General features: G+C 46.3%; 1 protein-coding gene across 1 annotated transcript in view; it reads left to right on the top strand.

Annotated features, from left to right (window-relative positions):
* Positions 1 to 3,627: 3,627 nt before the first annotated feature.
* ELL2 (elongation factor for RNA polymerase II 2) overlaps positions 3,628 to 19,746 on the top strand; it is a 42,708-nt gene continuing 26,589 nt past the window's right edge. The window contains exons 1-2 of the mRNA XM_050716420.1: positions 3,628 to 3,794; positions 13,778 to 13,825. Coding sequence (XP_050572377.1) covers positions 3,666 to 3,794; positions 13,778 to 13,825 — 177 coding nt within the window. The 5' untranslated portion in view covers positions 3,628 to 3,665. The remainder of the gene's footprint in view (positions 3,795 to 13,777; positions 13,826 to 19,746) is intronic.

The raw sequence follows: 19,746 nt of genomic DNA, 5'->3' as shown, positions 1-19,746 counted from the left end.
CTAATTCTTTGTCTGGATTGTTTCATTATTTCCTTTAAGATGAAGTTTATTTCTTAAAGTCTATTTCTTATAGTCTATATTTCTTATAGTCTTATTTCCATATTTCTTATAGTCTTTATTTCTTATAGTTTATTTCTTATAGTCTATTTCCTTTAAGATTAAGTTTCACTCAGCCAGTGAGTAGCAGCAAAAACAATCCATGAACCACAAATTTTGGCAAGTCCAACATGTAGCATCACACAGATTGACATGGAAGCTCTACAGATGACTGGGAATGCACAGGAATTGTGTGTTTGGAGGCTGTGTGTTATGGGCTGTGGTGCTAACAAAGGACGGGAAGGCATCACTTTTTGCTAGTGATGAGCAACCCCGTGTAGGGTCTTCAGGGAATACAGTGATAGCTAGGAAAACACAGGTTGTATAGAACGTAATGTGGCATAGCTTGTATGGCAGATGGCATTTTTATGAGTGGAATGCAAGAAATAGACAAGTGGTGAAGGAGATTAGAAAGTCAACACTGCAAATCAATCCAACTGAAATATTGAACTTTAAGGCAACACATTGGGACTCTTGTAGCTATATTACTACCGAAGACTACCAAAATCTAAGCAATCACTTCTTATGTACCTGTAAAGATTTTGTTCCCACTGTCTGTGGAAGTATATTTTTAACCCGTATAATGAGGAAATGGAGACTTTTCTTGACAGACCACAAAATATGCCCACATCATTCACCACTCCTCCAGCAGCATGAATTATCGCTGCAGCCTCCACTGCTCTGTAAACTACAAAGAGCTTGGAGAACATTAAAGAAGGAGCAAGCAATGCAAGTGGCTGCTTTTTTAACAGTAATTGGCTGTTTCTCCCAAACACTGGCCATATTAATTTTTGAAGCATGTTCATTAGAGTAAGTGCAAGCCAAAAGAACTTCAGGAATCCTGTTTATCCAAGCAGGCCACATATTTCAGTGGGTTTTGAATTTGATGTCATCACATAGCCATGAAAAACAAATTACAAAAACTATTAGAAGGAGAAGAAGAAAAAAAAAGAAGAACAAGAAGCAAGGCAGCAAATGTTGCTGGTGATACAGGGAGCACAACAGAAGCAATTTCCAATACTTGTCTGGTTTTTGTCCCACATTCCCCCAGACTCGGCTGTTATGATTACACCCCACAGTAGGAGTGTGCAGCCTTGAACCCATTGATCTGTGGTTGCAGCAGCTATCACTACCAGACTGAGGAAGGACAACCCAAAAAAAAACACAAGCTGGGCCTTCGAGCTCTGACCTTGCTGGAGGAGGCGAGCAGCAGACATCCACCTCTGCCCCACTTCTCAACACCAGGCAAAACCTTACCTGCTTTCGGCAACGGCATCACTGCAACTACGGCCATATCCCCACCACCTGTCAAGGAAAACAAGTGCCGTAGTAGCACGGGAGCTGAAATGCCATATGCCTTAGCCCTGCTGCTAACGCTTGCTCGTTAATTGTGTGCGCGCATAAATGTGCCACAGCGCTGAAACACTGAAAAGTGTTTTGGCTCATTTCAGTGCTGGATGAAACATAGGAAAAGCACTAGAAGGAATGAAAATAGCCTGCTTTTATCTGTCATTTCCCCTTGGTTGTTATATTTTCTGTGAGCATAATTGTGCACCTCTGAATCACATCTGTTTTTTTCCATATCCCCCCCCGTCCTGCAACCCTTCCGCAGATGCCAGCCTGTTACACCTCGATATGCAGTGGATGAATTACTCTGTTGCTCAGCTACCAAGCTTCTTATTTTACTGCTCCTTTCTCCAAACAGCTCTTCTAGAGTAAAACAGTCCATGGGAGAGGAAATAATATACAAAGCGAGCAGCATAATCACCTCCTTTCCTTCATACATCCTCCTTTTCCACTTCAAACAACAACAAAACGTAAGCGAACCTTGCCTGCATGTATTGGCCTCTATTTACGAAAAGCAACCATCAGAAAGAAACAGTAGTTATGCTTTTGAAAATGAAATTAGATTTCTCACCCCGTCACATTCAAAATGCAGTTTGAAATAAATAGTTATCAGATGATCTAGAAACTGCAGAAATCTTAAAGCTCATCTGAACATGGAATTGGCACTTTAAACAAGTGGGAAAAAAAAAATGCCTCCATCCATATCTCCCTGTGCCAGTGGAAGAAATTATTTCACTTATCATCCGCCACTAAAGCAGTTTGGGCCAATGCTTCTTAATTCATGTTTGCAAGATAAGCTGAAACAATTTGCTGTGAAGGAAAACCTCTGTCATTAGCCTGGAGGTGTCAATTTACAAAGCTGCACCAGTTTAAGCAGCTCAGCACACAGTCACACCTCTAATTACGCAGGTGCAGCTTCATGCACTGGCAGGACCACAGCTTCTTCCCTATATAGGGAAGCTGTAAAGACCCCAAAACCTGCAGCGCAGTGAATGTGAGGCTGTTGACTTAACTGGGCCACACACAGGGTTTTCTTCTGGGGACTGTTTTTGAGAATAGGGCTGTTGGGAAGCTGACAGAAAAGCCTTGGAGCCGTGACCTGGGGCAGGCTGCTCTGTTCTCAGATCTCTGAGGAAGCCATGACCGGTGCCCCCTCAAACCTACCAAACCAAACCAAACCTCTGCCAACCAAATACTAAAGCGGAAGGAAAACGAACGAGCAGTCCCTGAAGGGCCGGGATGTCACGCTGTTCTTCCTTCTGCCTCCTGAACGCCTGTACGGGCCCCACAGTCCCCTCAGTGAGGGACGCCTTGGGCACAGCTCCGGGACCAGCTCCGCGCTGCGCAGGCCCTGCAGTGCTGCTGGCTGTGTGATGGCGCGTGGTGCTGAGGGATGTCCACGCACCTGAGAGCCTGTCCCGCATACACGGGCAGCCTCAGTGTTGGCGGGAACGTACCTGTACCTGTACCCGTACAGCCCACGGGGCTGCTGCGGACATCCCCGAACAAGGAGCAGCCGCGTGGATAGAGCCGGGCATTATAGGGTCAGGGGCTGCACTGCCATTGGATTTCTCATTATTACTTTACATTGTTTGCTCTGCGTGGCCAGGAAACAATCCGCAGTATAAATGGAAGCTAAAGGGCGTATGCGTGAAGAACGAGGGTGGCAGAAGGGGGTTGCGAGGCATAAATCTCTGAGAGGTACAGTGGTACAGCGTGGGGCAGACGGGACTGCGTGACAAGTGGGGAATGAAAAAAAGATGTAGTAAATAGCAACAGTAAATTTACGAATAGTATATTAAACTGAAACAGTGAACAGCAATAGTAAATTTACTAACGGTGTATTAAACACACACAGCAAATAGCAATAGTAACTTTACAAACGGCATATTAAACACGAATAGTAAGTACCAACAGAGAGTTTACAAACAGCAAAATAAGCACAAACGAAGGCGCATTTCCAGGCGACACATTACAGACACACAGCACCACCGCCCCCCCGCACCCGGCCGCCCCCCCGCCCGTGACGTCACGCGCCCGGCGACCGGTGACGTCAGACACGTCCCTGGCCCAGTGGGCGTGGCCGGGGCGGGAGGGGGGCGTGCCGGGGCGTGACGTCACGGCGCCGGCGATGGCGGCGGCGGGCGGCGGCGGCGGCGGGCCCGGTCCCGGCATTAGGGGCGCGGGCGGGCGGCGCACGGGCGGGCGGCGCGGCGCGTAAGATGGCGGCGCTGCGGGAGGGCGGCCGCTACGCCGTGCGCTGCGGCCGGGCGGCGGGCAACGTGACGGTGCTGCACGTCAAGCTCACCGAGACCGCCGTGCGCGCGCTCGAGAGCTACCAGGGCCGGCAGGTGAGCCGGGGCCGGCGGGCGGGGGCCGGGAGCGGGGCGAGCCCCCGGGCACGGAGCCCCCGGCCGGGGCTCGGCGTCCGTCCCTGGGCTTCCTCCCGGCTCGGCTTGGGTCGCTCAAGCTCGCTTGGGCTCGCTTTATCTTGTCTTGTTTCGCTGCGGGCTTTTTGCTCCGTTTTATTCCATTTTACTTTACTTTACCGTATTTTATTTTACTGTACTCTATTTTATTTTACTTTGCTGTATTTTATATTGCTCTGTTTTATCGCTTACTCTACCTCACCTACCCTGCCTTACTCTATTTTATTTTACTTTCCTTTACCGTATCTTACTTTACTAATGTTTTACCTTGCCTTACTCTGTTTTACCCATTTTTTTCCCCCAAAGCGCTCCCTTGCATCAGCCCTTCCTTGACACAGCAGCAGCCCCCCAGGGCTCGCTAGGCAGTGCTGGCCGCTGCCAGCCTGTCCCCTCCGCGCACAGCTTTCGTCCTAGTTTTCCCCCTTTTCCCCCACGGCACAGGCTTCCTGAAGCCTCCCCCTGCGCCCAGTGGGCACCTATGGGTGCCAGGCGGTGTCAGGCAGGTGCCGCACGCCTCCCGCACTGGAGGGGACCCCCGGACCCACCGCCCCGGCGCTCAGCCCCTCGCGGGGGGAGCAGGACAGAGCCAGGCGCTCGGGGTGCTGCGGCGCGTGGTGAGGGGGGAGCTTCCTCGCTGCAGGTAGCGCGTCTGGGAAGGCTGATTAATTATTTCTAATTTGTGAAACAGCGCTGGTAAATTATTTACCTGATTTTTTTTTTTTCTGAAGCAGAATCAACCTCCAACTTAGTATAATTTTCCAGCAAATTTTAGCAAATGCCTAATCCTCACGATGTTGTGAACTGAATAAAGAACTATTTATAGCGATTATGATCAGGAAAAAAACTGAAATGCTTCCTGTTTCACTATTTCTTCATCTCTCTAACTTTAGTAAATGGAACTCCAACTCTTCCTGCAGATCTGCGTTCCCTAATTTGATCCTGTAGGAGTCAGTACATGCCATTGGAATAGTGGCAACTGAAAGAATAGCAGACCAGAAAACTTTGAGCTTCAATATTGCAGACTCTGGAGTTTCTGCCTTTAAAAATGGCCATCTTCTAAACTAGCAAGCCAAATCGCACTATTCCACACTTTGCACTCACCCTTCATGTGACACTGCTGGGGAGGTGGTCCTCAGACTTACCTTATTTGAGATGCTTTTTATTTTTTTTTAATATTTAATAGCAATATCTATGTTGGGCAGAGGGAATGAGGAAGAGAAAAGAAGTTACCAGCCTCTGTTGTCTCTATTTTAAAGAGGTCAGCTTGTGAATTTCGAGTGCACATGTCCCTCCATTGCCCCAGGAGGGCAGAACTATGGTCTGTAGCTGGCAATACTGTTCCTCTCTCTAGCTTTGTGCTGGGTTGTATCCCTGACCTGTTTCACTTCTTACCATGCAACTGGAAAAGTTGTAGCAAAGGCTTAAAATCAGTGTTGCTGAGAACTTGAGAAAGTTATTAAGTGAATGCAGGGAAGCTGACCTATAGCTCTGTAATCGCCTCTGCTCTGTGCAGAAGAATCTTATCTGTGTAACACAAGTAATATCTCAAACAGCATGTAGATGTGCAGAATCATGATAACCCTCAAATGACCTACTTAGCCATCACTTGTAGAACTTAGGCAGGCTGTGTATGCTTAATTGCTTAACACTCAAATTTAAATAGTTTCTGTAAAGGCTGGAGCACTTACTCTGTCTTGCTTTCTTTGCTGAAGATTTTCTTAGCTTGCATAACAATCAGCTCTTAAATTCTTGAATTCAGCTTCCCCTTCCACTCCACGTGCAGAATTGGGATTGTGTCTGCAGCAGACCAGCTCTGTGTAGCTTTTTGTAGGTGAGGGCAGGTCCTGGTTCCCTGCTCACCTTTGTGCTTCCTGACGCATGGAGTGGGCTGGATGCAGGTGGTGCAGGACGTTCTTCTTATTTGGGTTTGCCTCACTAGTGCTGATCAGCATGGCTTAAAGCACTTGAGCATCATCTACGGTGGTATCAATATAAAGGATGACCACTTATTTTTTTAACCAAGTTCTGCTCAGCTACCTGATTAGATGAGCTCAAGTTATATAGCATGCAGGTCTACCCTCCATGCAGAAACTAGCCCAGCAAAATCACTTTTTGATGGCTTTGCTGGAAGGTTGGATTACCATGTGAAGATCAGAAGCAGTGTAAGAGAACAGGTGAAGAAGGAACAGAATGCACAATGGAGCCTCTCACTGTTTGACGACAGCACGTAATATCACTCTCGTTGCTGGTGGCCTCTCCTAATCTGCCAGCTGCTCGTGAAGCAGGCTAGGGAACACTGCTCTGAGCAGTCCCTGCAGGGCAATGGGGACTGTAGTGTCTTCAGCCGATAGAGCTTTTAGCAGAACAAAAATATGTCTGCAGTAATGTCCCAGCTGTGGTTCTCCAGGTGAAAGGAACTGTAAATCTCGAAGTTGTTCTGAATGCTGTTAAAGCATTTTTTTTTCTGGCCTCTAAAATCTCAGCCTCCTAAACCCAGGGATAATTCTGGCTCTTAGGAATCTGTCTCGCATCTAAGTGTTTATTCTTTGAATAATCATTTGGACGTTCCAGCTGCAGAGGTTGTAGAGTCAATAAGCATATGAAATGCGTGCTTATCTGATGTTCCCCCCACTCGGAGCAATTGAAGTGGTGTCATGGGAGTCTGCTGTATTTCACTTACCAGGGTTGAAATTCCCTGTGACTCATGTCTGCCTCAAACAGCTAGGGTTTGGGCTGGGGGTTAGGAAACTTTCTGTTGCAAGGCTTCATCTTCTTAGAGATCTGCAGGAGTGAGGATGCGCTTCTCCTTGTAGATGGGGCAAATATCTTTGGTGTTGGTTTTTGCTTGTCTGTCAGTCAGATTGAAGGTGGACTTAGCGTGAGTCTCATCCAGGCTGCAGTTTGCATGTGCCAGCAGCTGTGCTGCAGTTAGATTCAGGCTGTGTTGGTGGTGGCTGCCCCCAGTGGTGCAGCTGGGGTGCTAATGGGATCGGGGGGACTGACCTGGAGCCGGATCTCTGGAGGCGGAATGGGAGACTGCAAGACCTAGGAAAAGAGAAAATCAAAATGGGAGCTGTGGTCGATTGGTAAGGATGGAGAAAACTGGGGACAAGAATTAATAGGAGCTCTGAGTAGGGAGCTGGGGCTGAGGTCTGCTGGTTCTTGTCCCTTAAATCTCAAAGGGAAAGGGAAGAGGATGGGGGTGAAGTGAGCTGGCAGCGAACCAAAGCGTGACTGTGAGAGGTTAAGGGAAGAAACTCTAAATCCTGTTGGGAGTGGGAGTGTGCGGAAGAGTCTGGCGCCTGCAGTGGAGCTGGGAATGCCCCTGGTCATTCCCTCCTGCTGTTGCCGAAAAAGTAAAAATCTGCTACTGATACTCTTGCTACCAGAGTGCAAGCTGCAGGAGAGCTCCCTGGAAAAGAGGGGATATGCCTAACTGAGGTCTCTGTTTTTGTCTCTAAGTTGCCCACTTAGATACACTGAGTGCTGATGATACATTCAGTATTTGTTTTGGTTTGATTTCTTCAAATCTAAGATTGTATCTCTCTTAAGATGATGCACTTGATAATGCAGAGTTAATTGATTTAAGCAATACAAGTATTCATAATAAATGTATTTTCATCATTGGTTGATTGCAGGGTTTTTTTCCCCTGGTTTCTTATGGTAGCAAGAACTGGGTGATCTTACTCTGCATGTTTTTGCTGTGTCATCAAGTTGTGAGTCTGATTTGGGACAAATCTCTTAGTGGCGGGGAAAAAAAATCGTAATCCCTACAATTTCTATGGATGAGTAGAAGAGAGAGACCACGTAACAGCTGAGTTAAGAACACAGTGGCAGCAAGGGCTTGTGCCTCCATTGCAGACAACTGGCTCCACATGGTAGGGAGAGAATGGAGATAACCTGGTCTGTTAAATCGGTGCCACCCCAGCTCATACCTCAGCCTCAGTTGGATGTGTGCTGCGCTGCTGCCCTGTTGGCTGGCTGGAAAATACTGCTGTCTTTTGGCAAGTGTGTAAGCCAGCTCTGCTGCTAAAGAAAACCAGAAGCCCTTCTTGCTGTCCTTGTCCTTTGCTTGGCTCCCCTTCCTGCGCAGGCTTCGTGGTGTTGGTGCAAGGACTCATGTCGTCAGCGGGAAACCAAACTGGGTAGAAGGGCAGCTGCTGTGCCGAGCGTGAGCAGTGCTGTAGCCAAACCGGCGCATCTACTCTCAGATGAAAGAAATGCATTTTTTTCCCCCTTCCATTCCTATTGCTGCACTATCTTCCTACACAATCCATGTCTCTAATGCACAGGACAGACTGCTCTGGATAAATCAGAGATCTGGTATGAAGGTGACTAGGATGCATATCCTGTTTCAGGTGTCAGAAGATTGTGGTTGATGAGACATGGGACTGCAGGAAAAACTTAGGGCAGTTAAATGCTGTCTGAACGAACGAGATTGTTCCTGCTATAGAGTTGATTTAAGGCTAGCGCCTTGCTGGCACCCAGTGCATCTACTCAGTGAAGACAAAGTGGAGCTGAATATCTGCAGTGAAATTGAGATGACTTGAGCTGATCTGAGGTTTCGTGGCCCCTGAAACGAGGAAAAAAAAATCCAAATCCGTTTCTTTTCATTCGGAAAAACTACCCGTTTAACTTTTTTTTCCCCATAGTGTCTTGTTCTGGGTTAGTGAGCTGAGTTTATGGAAGAGATCCACAAGTGCTGGAGGGAACAGATTCCTGGGAAGAGAAAGCAGGGAAGAGGAAGGAAACCTTCCTGTTTCAGGAGCCATGAGCTCTGCAACAGTAGATGGCCATGTAGCTAGAATAGAACTTTATTTTCCAAGACAACTAATTGGATCTGTTTGCCAGCTTCCCTAGGAAGGGCAGTTCCATTTTGTGAGCCAGTACATCCACTGCTTTACTTGTGCTGGGGCTGCTTCTGCCTAAGCCTGGGGGTGCTGCACTGGCCATGAGCACCCAGGAGAGGTGCTGAGCTGAGGAATCTCTCTCTTGCTGAAACCAAGATGGTTCGTTCCCCCTGCAAATCTGCAGGCTCCTTCTGCTCGTCTTGCCCCAGCGTGGTTCTGGTTACAGCACCGGGCAGTGGAAGCGCTGGCTTGGGCAGCAGGCTCTGCTCAGGCTGGTGTGTACTGTAAGCTGGTCTGTTGCTGTGAAAGAAGCCAGGAGCTATCGGTGTCAGTTGAATCTGAACCAGGATTTTTCACATATGACACGCTGAACTACCATATAATGCTGACTGTAATCTTTCCTGTATGTTAGTGTTAATAAAACAACAGCCCCCTATGGCAAATACGAGGATAAATGCACTGGTACTTGAGAAGTACTCTTGATATGACTATGGGTGCTGTGTCTCTGTTTTTTTGTAGTAACCAAGTCCTTACTGTATGTTATTATGTCATGTGTCAGCTTTCGTCAGCATTTTACGTTCTTCTGCCTACTAAATACTCTCCAGGTCATGTGAAGATGTGTATTTAAAGCAAACTACAACAACAAAAAAAACATAATCTCACCATGTAAATTTAAGAGTAATCAGGGTGGGTATGCCAAAGGAGTCTAAGTTAAGGTTGCATATCCATATCCGTGCATTAAAATGGCTTTGCCAACTCACAGCATGATTGTTTCAATATATTAAATGCTTGGAGATGAGAGTTAGCTCTCTTAACTTCATTAAAAGGAAGCCTAGCTGGCTACTTCAGTTTATCGATCCTTGTAGTAGTTGGGAAGTGTGACGTGACAGATCTGATGCCTGGAATGTGTAGGTAAGGAATAATCCTCAGTGGCAGTGAAACTGTGTAATACTATAATAGACTTTTTCAGGCCCTACAGTCTTTTCTGTCCAAATACTTTTTCTTCTCTTGTGAGGAGACCTCTGATTCCTCAGTCTAAGCTATGCTGATGTATAGCCATGCTGTGAATTAACAAGTAAATTTTTACAGGCTCAGTGGGCAGTTGTAAGCCCTGAGGTAGGAGAGAGAAGCTGCTGAAGGATTGTGGAGCGGAGAAGGGAAAATCCTTAGGCTGACACTGTCATCCTGCAACTATATCATGTCCTAGCCTTTCTGCATGGTAACTCTTTTAAAATCATCAAAATGTATACAAAGCTATTACACATCACAATCTCTAATGTGTTGATATAATTGCATCTTCTGTTCACTGTAAGTCAACATGCCTGAAAAACACTAGATAATTAACCTTGTATACAAGGGTGGTGCCGTATAAATATCCGAGTTATTTGCCAAGCACCATATGTGTGCGCAGATCTTGTGTCTTGCAAGCAGACATAGTCCCTGCCCAAAAACTATTAAGCAAAACTGCAAACCTGGAGAAAATAAGATGGGTAGCTCTCAAATTTTTCACGCCCCCCCCACCCCATTTAGAGATTTATGATCTGATTGAAGCAGCTCTAGGTATTTTTTTTAACCAGTTCTTTGTAGGAGAATTTATCTTAATTTTTTTCAGATGGAAATAGTGACATGTGGCTGAAGCTGTAGCTCTTTTTTTAACTGAGCTGATGTTTGATTATTACTACTTCACTGAGGCAATGTGCACATCGCTTCAGCTGTTTTGGGTACTGACAGTTTCTCCAGGATCGCTTGCTTTGATGACTGTGGTGGGATTCTGGGCCTGCCCCCTGGACTCAGGACCATGAGGTTTCTAGGACTACACTCTGAGAAATTTGGGCTGGACTGGCCAAATAGACAAATAGAGGTGTGCTGATTTCATGGGCAGGGAGCAGGAGGAGAAACTGATGCTGAGGAGCTCCAGAAAGATGTCATTATTCTTCACTGGTGGCAAAAAAAAAAAAAAGAAAAAAAAAAAAGGTGCCATATGATTTCCCCCTAACTAATGAAGAGAGAAAGTAAACTGTGCATGGTATTAGGCTTAAAATGGGCAGCTGCAACTACAGAAGGAGATCTTGGAGTTGTCCTTTTCAGTCCTCTGAAATCAAAGTGCATTAGCAGCCAGGAAACCCAGCAGAAAGTTGGGCGTTGTCTGGGAGGGCATATAGAGCGGTGCAGAGGTGTCCCTGAGCTGCTGTTTAAAGCTCTTGGGCACCCATGTTTCAAGTCCCCTGTAAGAATTTGATCTCTGCATTTGCAGAAGGATGTGAGGGAGGAGAGCTGGCCTCTGCTCTTCCTCTGGAGTGATCAAGGGAGTGTAGTAGTGGCCTACGCCCTCCTGAGAGTCCAGAAAGGCTGGGGCTTCATTTTGGAGCGAAAGATAAGGGGCTGAAGCTTGAGAAATGGTAGGTAATGTGAAGGTAGAGCTGATAATGCTCATATCATGCAGTGCCAGAACAAGAGGGCACTTGATAAAACTGGTAGATAAAATTAAAGCCAGTGAGTCCGTTCACCTGGAGGATGGTGAACTTCTCTGCCTTGCTGTCAGAGGAGACTGGAGGCAGACAGTATCAGCAGGTTCATAAAAGGATTAGGCAAATTCATGGACAGCAAGTGCATAAACGGATTTAAAAAGTACTAATTGGGGATGTGCCCTCTAATGTAGGTGGGTGTGAGGAAGTACGAGGTGGATGGCACAGGAAAGAGGCAGGGCCCCTGTGCTCCCTACAGAGAGCATGCTGCTGTGCTTTCTCCAACGATTTGTATTCCTTGCTGAAATACAGAGGAGATTGAGTAACTTTGGGGTACAGGACATGAAATAAAGTGAATGATGACTTGGCAAGAGATGAGAAGTAGAAAAGCCATTTGTCTGGTCCTACAACTGTGCCTGGTGTGAGCTTGCTGTGGGGCTTGTGCCGAGATGTTTGTTCAAGCGTCAGGCTCGTCGGCAGCAGAAGGTTTGGCTGCAAGGCCGTCTCGTTCCCTGCTCCCCACCAGGGTAGTCTGGTGCTCCAGATAACGTGCCACTGAGGACGTGAGAGCCTTCTGATACTCTGCTAAATTTAGATTCTCAGTGGTATTTTCTCTCACTGAAGTAGAGCAGGTTTCTGGCTAAGCCAGCGCACTTTCTCTGGATCCGAAACTAGCTGATGTTGAGCTCTGTGAGCCTGTGTAAGAAGGTGACGTCTGTTGCGTTTGCCTGCGTGACCACTGCATTGCCATGTCTGACTCAGCGTGTGGGGAAGTGCTCTCATACGTCACTTTCTGTGTGGAACACAATTTCCTTCCAGAAAGCTGACGCCTGGGACATAAGTCAGGATTTATAGCAGTGTCAGACTTCATATATGTACCCCCATTGCATTTTTAAATGAGTTTATTTGTACATGCTGGACAAGCAGATCCATTCATAATTCGACTTGTCTGGCTTCTGGCACTTTCCAGCTTTGACTTGCAAGATCTGTAGAGCAAACTAGTTCTTAGCAATCCATTTAAAGGCTTAAGTTTGTATGTGTTGCGGGCTGCTATGCAACTTGAGGTGCTGTGTAAGCCTCCTGTCATGAACAGTAAGCACAGACGTTGTTAAAGAGCTGGGGGTGAAGTTATGAGGTGGCCTGCACCCGTGTTGGCTTGTCGCTGCTGGCAGGGTGGTGCCTGGCTCTTTGCTGTGCACGCCTGACTCCTGCCTCTGCTGCCGCCTGGCACGAGCAGGTTCAGTTCATCACCAAACTCGGGAATCTGCTGCTGGATGAGCGTGGTGAATTTTATTGTGAGAAGTGAGACAAGTGCAAGGGAGGGAGGAGGAACCTGTGGCTGGAAGCAGGAGGGGACAGGAGTTGGGCCTAGCTTGCTTTTCCAGTGATGCCGAGCTGTGTCGTCTGCTGACACAGCTTTGTGATCCTGAATGGCACCTCAATTTGCAGTCTATAAGCACTTGCTTTTCTGGAGCAAAATGTTTATTAATGAGAATTTCATCCTTTGGTGCAGCTCTTTCAGTGTAAGCGTTTGCAGGAGGCTGACTATCTCACTGTAAAATCCTATGGACAAAGCCTAGTAAGTCAAGCCAGTCAGCACAGAGGCCATATGTTGTTCTGTCCAGCGGCATAATTTCAGGATTCAGTAAAGCTGAGCACAGTCAGCACTGCTGCTGAAATGGGATATTCTTATCAGCGTGCTCCTGCTGGCAGTGGTGTTTTCGCTGTTGTGCGGTGAGCTATGTCAAGGAATAGATCTGGCCAGAACCTAGCCTGTGACAAAGAAAAGTTGTTTTCAACTAACAGTCTCCTTGGCCCCCTGCCCCAAAACATCTGCAAGTCCTCATGGACTGTGGTGCAGGATGCTTCCATCCTTGCATCCTGTTCAGGAGCAGGCTGCACTTACTGACGTGAAATTATAGAGACAAGTGAGAGGTGGCTACTATTATTTCTGGCCCTGTTGCATATGTCTCTTGGTAGATTCCTTGCTGAAGGAATGAGGATTGTGTGGGGGAGACCTAAATTACTTGGCTTGGTTATGTTCAATCTCTTCTAATTTCTGCAGTGAAATCTACCTCATTAGCTGAGCTGAAGAGTGGAAAAGCACCAAAGGGTGCCCAGCACTCAAGAACATGTAAAAATGGTATCATCAAACAAAGGCTCTTCAGAAACTAAGCACATCCAAAACTGTAAGCGACCAGGATGTGAAGGCAGAGTTTGGGACGGGGGGAAAAAGCACTCCTTTTGGAACTGTTTTCATGCATAGGGGAAAGTTCTATCAATATCAGCAATACTACTCAACAATTCAGAGCATTAATTTTCTTGCCCACCCCTTTACCCCATGATAGCCAGGCATCCTTGCCGAGCGTGATAAAACATCCACTCTAAAGCTTCTTGGTGCCATGCGGAAGACCACTGGCAGGAGCCCTGGGCATGCGTGTGTGGAGGCACTGAGCCATGGTATGGCCACTGAGAAGGAGGCTGGTTGTCAACGGATCCACTGTGTGTTCTTTGTGCAGAAAAATACGTTCTGCAGGTGCAGGGAGACTTGCACTTTGCTTACATTTTACTTGTTTTCTTTTTCTTGCAGGATCTTATTTCTTCTCAACCTTCAATTCAGTTTCAAGGACTCCAAGGGGTGAGTATTTTGTACTTCTGTTATATCAGGAAAACAAATCCAGCATAGATTATCTACTATTAGTTACTTAAAAAAAGCATTCTACAGGTATTTTCAAGATACATTTAACACCACGTTTCATTTTATTTACTGAAGAATTTTAGTTAAAAGTGGAAAAGAGTCATGCTATTGGCATACCTATTTTTTTTTTGTCTTTTATCACCTGCTAGCCTAAATTTGAAAGGAAAGGGTGAAACTTGTAAGTCATCAACTAAGCAGTGTAGGTGTAATATTGCAAAACTGACTTGGAGTGTTTGGTTTCAAGGTATAAAGCAGATGTATAATTTTTGGGGGTGAGAGGGTTGTTTTTAATAACATGGACTATTGGTGGTTCTTGTACCTTTTTTGAAACTAATATAGAGTGGAATATTTCAAGCCTGTTGATAGAGTTGAAGGAAAAAGAATGAGGAAATGTAGCCTAAAGGGCATATGTCCTGTTAAGCAGTCAGCAAGTGCAAATTGGAGAGCTAAAGCTGAATATAAAATTAAATGCAGGTTGTGATCTGTGAGTATCTTAAGATACTAGGTTTAATATTTGAACTTCAAGGGGTTGTGAAAGACTCATTGTGAAAGACCAACATGGATTGTGCCTCTTAACCTTGCTTCAGATCATGTAATTGATTCAGTTTTCTATCTACACATGCAGTGCTTGTGTGGATACACCAAGGAAGGGATGAGAGAAGGATGGGTAAAGCCTTTATTCTGATGTAAAGTAGTAATCCTGCTCAAAGTATTTGAAACTACAGTCTCGGTCCAGCGTAAGTTGGGCCGAGTGGCAATTGGAATCAGTGTAAGGGATGTGGTTCTGCTGGCAGGGTCACCTTTCCCTCACATAGCCCACAGAGTCTGCCCAAATCATAGAATGAGGGGGTGGTTTGGGTTGGAAGGGACCTTGTAGAGCACCCAGGTCCAACTCCTCTGACACAGGCAAGGATGCTTCCCACCAGCCCAGGCTGCCCCCAGCCCCATCCAGCCTGTGTCCTTCTTATGCTGGGAGCCCCAGAGCTGAGCACAGGGCTCTAGGTGGGGCCTCACGAGAGCAGAGCAGAGGGGGGCAATCCCCTCCCTCGCCCTGCTGGCCACGCTGCTGTTGGTGCAGCCCAGGGTATGGTTGGCTTTCTGAGCTGCAAGCGCACATTGCTGGCTCATGTCGAGCCATCAACCATTGCTCACAAGCAGGGAGGCAGTGGAGAGAAATGCAGCACCATCCCCTTTTGGCACTCCACTGCATTTTTTCCTGTGTTCCTGTGTGTGACCACGTAACTGTTCAGCAGAGTGTGTTTTGTTCTTGTTTACAAAACCTGGAGAAAGTTATGGTTTTGCTTAGTTCAAAATAAGTTCTGGGGTTATAAATAATTAACCTAACTATTGGCGCAAAGTTTAGAAAGTGGTACGCTGCAAAACAAAACTTACCAGTGCACTTTATCTAGCCTGCACTCTCTCTTTCTCTGCAAAAGTTCATGTCCTTATTTCTCCCGTGTTCTTTAGTAACAGCCTTACAGGAGCCCTATATGCAGTTTTAGATACTACTAGGCTGGAGGAGATCTTGTTTCTCATCTGTGAAGATCTGTTTGTTGTTGTTGCTGTTGTGGTGCACCAGGCACCTACATCACCACCATATGTGATGTACATACATCCCCACAGCAGCACTCCGTATTCTGCTATATGTCAGTGCAGCAAAGCATTGCGGAAGCCCAGGACAACACTGAAAGCAGGAGGGGATGCTGGAGTTACGTATAGGATGTCCGTATGGTTTGTTAACTGATGCTGACAACCTGTGCCAGCAGTGTGAGCACATGGGGTCTGGGCTGGGGTGGTATAGGGGTGCCCACGCTCCTTTGCCAGGAAACTGGGGCTGCAGGGATTAATGCTCCCGTGTTTTCCTTCCTTGTTTTTTTCTCAGCTCCTGCTGCAGTGTGGTGATGCTGCATCCCTCCGCTGTCTGCTGTAGGTCAGGGCCAGGGAGGGATGGAGGCTCTCCATGTCCTATTCTCTTCCCACTTCTCCTCCTGCTTCTGCCAGGTAGAAAACAGGAGGGGAGGACACTGCCAGCCACCCATGAGTGTAGGATGCTGTGGGGTCAGGCAGAAACAGAAAAACCTGTTCTTCTGTCCACCTCCATGGTTGCACGCGTACATATGAACTCATATACATGTTTAACAAAAATGCATGATTCACAGAACACTGTAGTTGCCCCAGCTCCCTGAATCCTCTTTCAGGAGAGAGGCAACACAGCTGTCTGTAACTTGGTACCCTATCAGCGTGGGTTTAAGTCACTACAAAACAATTGCTTTATCAGTTACCAAACGTCTAACAGTGCAAAAACACTTCTGAAGATGGCTAAAGAGCCGAGTGTTACTGAGTTACAATGGCATCATCTTTGTTTCTCTAGAACAGTTAACCTGGGCCAGCAAGTTTTGATTGTAGAACTCGACAGCAAGGTCTGTTCCCACACTCCAGGAGATGGAAACGTCTGACAGGACTTTGCTGTGTGCTACAGAAGCAAAAATCTCCTATGGTGCTTCTCAGATCTACGCCTAATTAGGGAAATGCAAACTAAGGAACTTACTCCAGGACATTCTTAGCTCCTAAGTATCTAAAGTAGGGGCAGTATTTTAAATTCGTTAATGGAGATGATGAGACTCCTTTTCGTGTATATTTTGAGTGCTTCCAGAAGTTGCGGAGTTGCAGGCCAGGCCACCCTGAGAGGCGTTTTCCTTCCTAGAGCATGATCCTCAGTGCCCATACACCACACAGCATCACCTTGGACATTTGTGGAAATTGGCAACTGCGTAGATCCAGGATACAATGCTGGATTTGTCCTAAAAATCTGTTTTCTGAAGTGCTTCATCTCTAGTTGCAGGCATCCTACTCGCCTTCTTCCATGGGTAATGGGAAGGGCTCAAGTGGCGAAACAAGGAGTGCTCTGGCTTGGGGTGTCTGGAACCATGTTAGGTGAAGGAGTTGAGAAGCTGGGGCTTGGACAGGAGCCTTAGGTTGGAAGGGGCAAGGTAGGAGCTTTTAGGTTGTGTGTATGTTCTAACAGGGAGCTCGGATTTCTGCCAGAGCAAGCTTAGCTTTTTTCTGTTGTAAGGTGGTGTTGCCCTGAGGGCGTCTGAAAAGCATTGGATGTGTATTGGCCGTCTCAGAGGTGCCCTAGAAAATCTGTGGACACAGTAAGACGGTGTACATTTGAAACAATAATAAATCACCTGTGCATGCTGTGTAATTCGCCTCTAGACACTTTTAGTACAATAACCACTGAAACAGTGTTCGTACAGTTTGCACCGAGCTAAGACTGTCATTGATAAAATATACATGAGTGTCGAAATGAACACACCAGAGCACAAATCAGCCCCTGAGGAGGACTTTCCTCCTGGAGCATCTCACCCCTGAACTGTCTGGACCATAATGTGTGGTACTCTGAGTTAAGTGGAGAATGCAGAGGGGAAGGCAAGACGTGGGTCATTCTGATGGCAGAGATTAGCTTTCAGGAAATACTTTGTAATTAAACATTTTGGTTTACGTGTTGTCAGTCTGGGTAATGTAGAAGCTATGTTGTTCTATATGCAATATCCCTGGGGAATTCCAGTAGTGCCAACTGACTTTTCACTGTGATGCAGTAGGGATAAGTTTAAAAACAAAAGAAAATACAACTCTGCTGTTTCTAGTCCAGTATACAGTCCACATTAAGCTTTAAACAGGCATGCCTTGCTCATGTGGTTTCACTCCTGCATCTTTAACTTTCTCTGCCATGTCTTGTAACGTGCTAATTTGCCTCTTAGACACAAAATTTGTGGCAAGCACACTGTATAAAAAACTGACAGCTTGCCCAGTTTCTTGCAGCAGTGCACGTGCCTTCAGCGCGTCTGTGCTTCAGCTTCTGTCTGCTGAGGGGTAGGCACAGCGATGCTTGTCCTTTCCCACGGAGTTTACAAAACCAGTTGTCCGGTTTGGGGAGCTGAGCAGTATGCTGAAGTTGGCTTGTAACTGGATCAACTGCTTCATATGCTCTGCAGAGTAAAATTATTTTTTTTCTGTGGAGCTCAGTCCTTTAGCTTATAGCATTAGTGGCTCTTGAGAAATTAATGCCTTTGTCTGAAAAGACCTGATTATGTTCATTCATATATCTTTCTAGACTAACATTTTCAGTGTTTTTGTCAAACGATACTTTATTTCATATGTATCCCTGCCACTCTGATGATTTCCAGAAGACTTAATAATAAGGGAAATACTCTTGCTGTGGTATCATCTAACTAAACCAAAGCACTCCTTTCCATCTAAATGCTGAAGTGCTGCTCAGCTCCCAGTCTGCTTGTTGTGTTTTACAGCGAGCAAGAGACACCAGCTAGGTCTCTGAGAATGTCCGGGGTACAACTTTTGGGGACCGATGCATCCAGTTAATGAACCAACCTCTAGCTGTGCAAGAGCCTTTGTTTTGGTGGGAGCGGGACCGTGTGTGGAAACAACAGTGCTAAACTTTGGGGTGGGAAGAGAGGGATGCATTTTTTGGGGAAGCTACAGGCAGCCAGATGCAGAACAGGATTAGTATAACATGCAGCAAAAATAATGCTGTTTTCGTCACCTTCTTGGAAATTTAAGTTGGAAACAAAACAGCTGTGCAGTGTCTGCTAAAAATTTACCAAAAGGTATCTTAGACCTGTTTAGTTTCAACTATCCATTGCAGTTTAAAATGAATCTTTTATACTCTTCTGTATGTTGCAGGAATTGTGGTTTATTCTTTTGCATAAAAACACGTTTCTAAAAACAATATAAAATGCCTGCTCTTCTACAAGTTTTTACAGTGTATTACTTCTGTGGTGTCCTTACAGATGAGTCAGCGTGGTGGTACTCTTACTTGCTTGTTTTTCCCTGAAATGTGTCCTCTGGCCCTAGTCTGGGGACAGTAGTTACCTGCCTTGGTGTTTGGTCCTGTGCAAACTTTTGGTCCTCTCTCCAACTGTAATTACTTTGTGTTATCCCCCTTCACACTGCTTGTCCACCTTGCCCTGGCCAAGAAAGCCCAAAATGTGTCAGTGAGTGCTTGTTACTGCTCTTTCCTGCAGAACTGCCTCCTATTGTACTGCTAGCCAGAAGCATATATCCTTCTGGGAAGAGATGCGCGGCTGTCAGAGGGGAGGAAGGGCTGTAGGCATCCCTGTCAACAGCACAGAAAGGTCACAGAGCTAAAGCGTGCCGTTCCACAGCTGCAGCACTCTGCCAGCAGCCCGCGGTGGTTTGCAGTCCCCCATTGGAGGAGAACTATCCCGTAGCTGGTTGGTGTCATGATCTGTCTGGGTGAAAACAGCACTGTCCGTAGTGCCGAGACCTGTACAGGCAAACTGCAGGCACCTTGGGGAGTGAACACTATGCTTTTAGAAAAAAGGCCAGAGCATTGGGAAGGAAGAGAGTAGACAAGGCTGAAACTAGAAGGAAGTTTTCTCCCTGTAGGTTACTCCATTGTCTACAGATCAGTGTAATTGGTGAAATGCATTTCAAATGGAGCGTTTTTACAAATTTTATGTAGTAAGACACTTAAATTTGTTTGCAAGGCAGCCATGCCTAATTAAGTTATTTGAGAGAGGCTTAGGCATCTTAATCTCCCTTTAGAAAGGGGCATTGATCAGGGATGTTCTCTAGTCTGGCTCTAACAAAGGAGGAGGATGAGGTTTGGTCCTTGAAGGACACAGCATTTGGCAAAAAGAAGGATTCTGAATATTAAAACAAAAGCAATAGAAGCCAATGCTAAAATAGTTTTCATGTTTAGGAGGAGTTTTTGAGGCTTCAACATTGTCAAGCAGGTTTCTGGAATGCCTTCGTCTCCTTGGAGGTTCAGGCTGGACACCTGTATTAACACAATTGAACGAGCAATGTTGTCAGTG

The sequence above is a fragment of the Cygnus atratus genome, chromosome Z (genome assembly GCF_013377495.2).
Source record: "Cygnus atratus isolate AKBS03 ecotype Queensland, Australia chromosome Z, CAtr_DNAZoo_HiC_assembly, whole genome shotgun sequence".
In the NCBI taxonomy this organism is placed as follows: Eukaryota; Metazoa; Chordata; class Aves; order Anseriformes; family Anatidae; genus Cygnus; species Cygnus atratus.
This window is presented reverse-complemented; position numbering and strand designations above follow the sequence as displayed.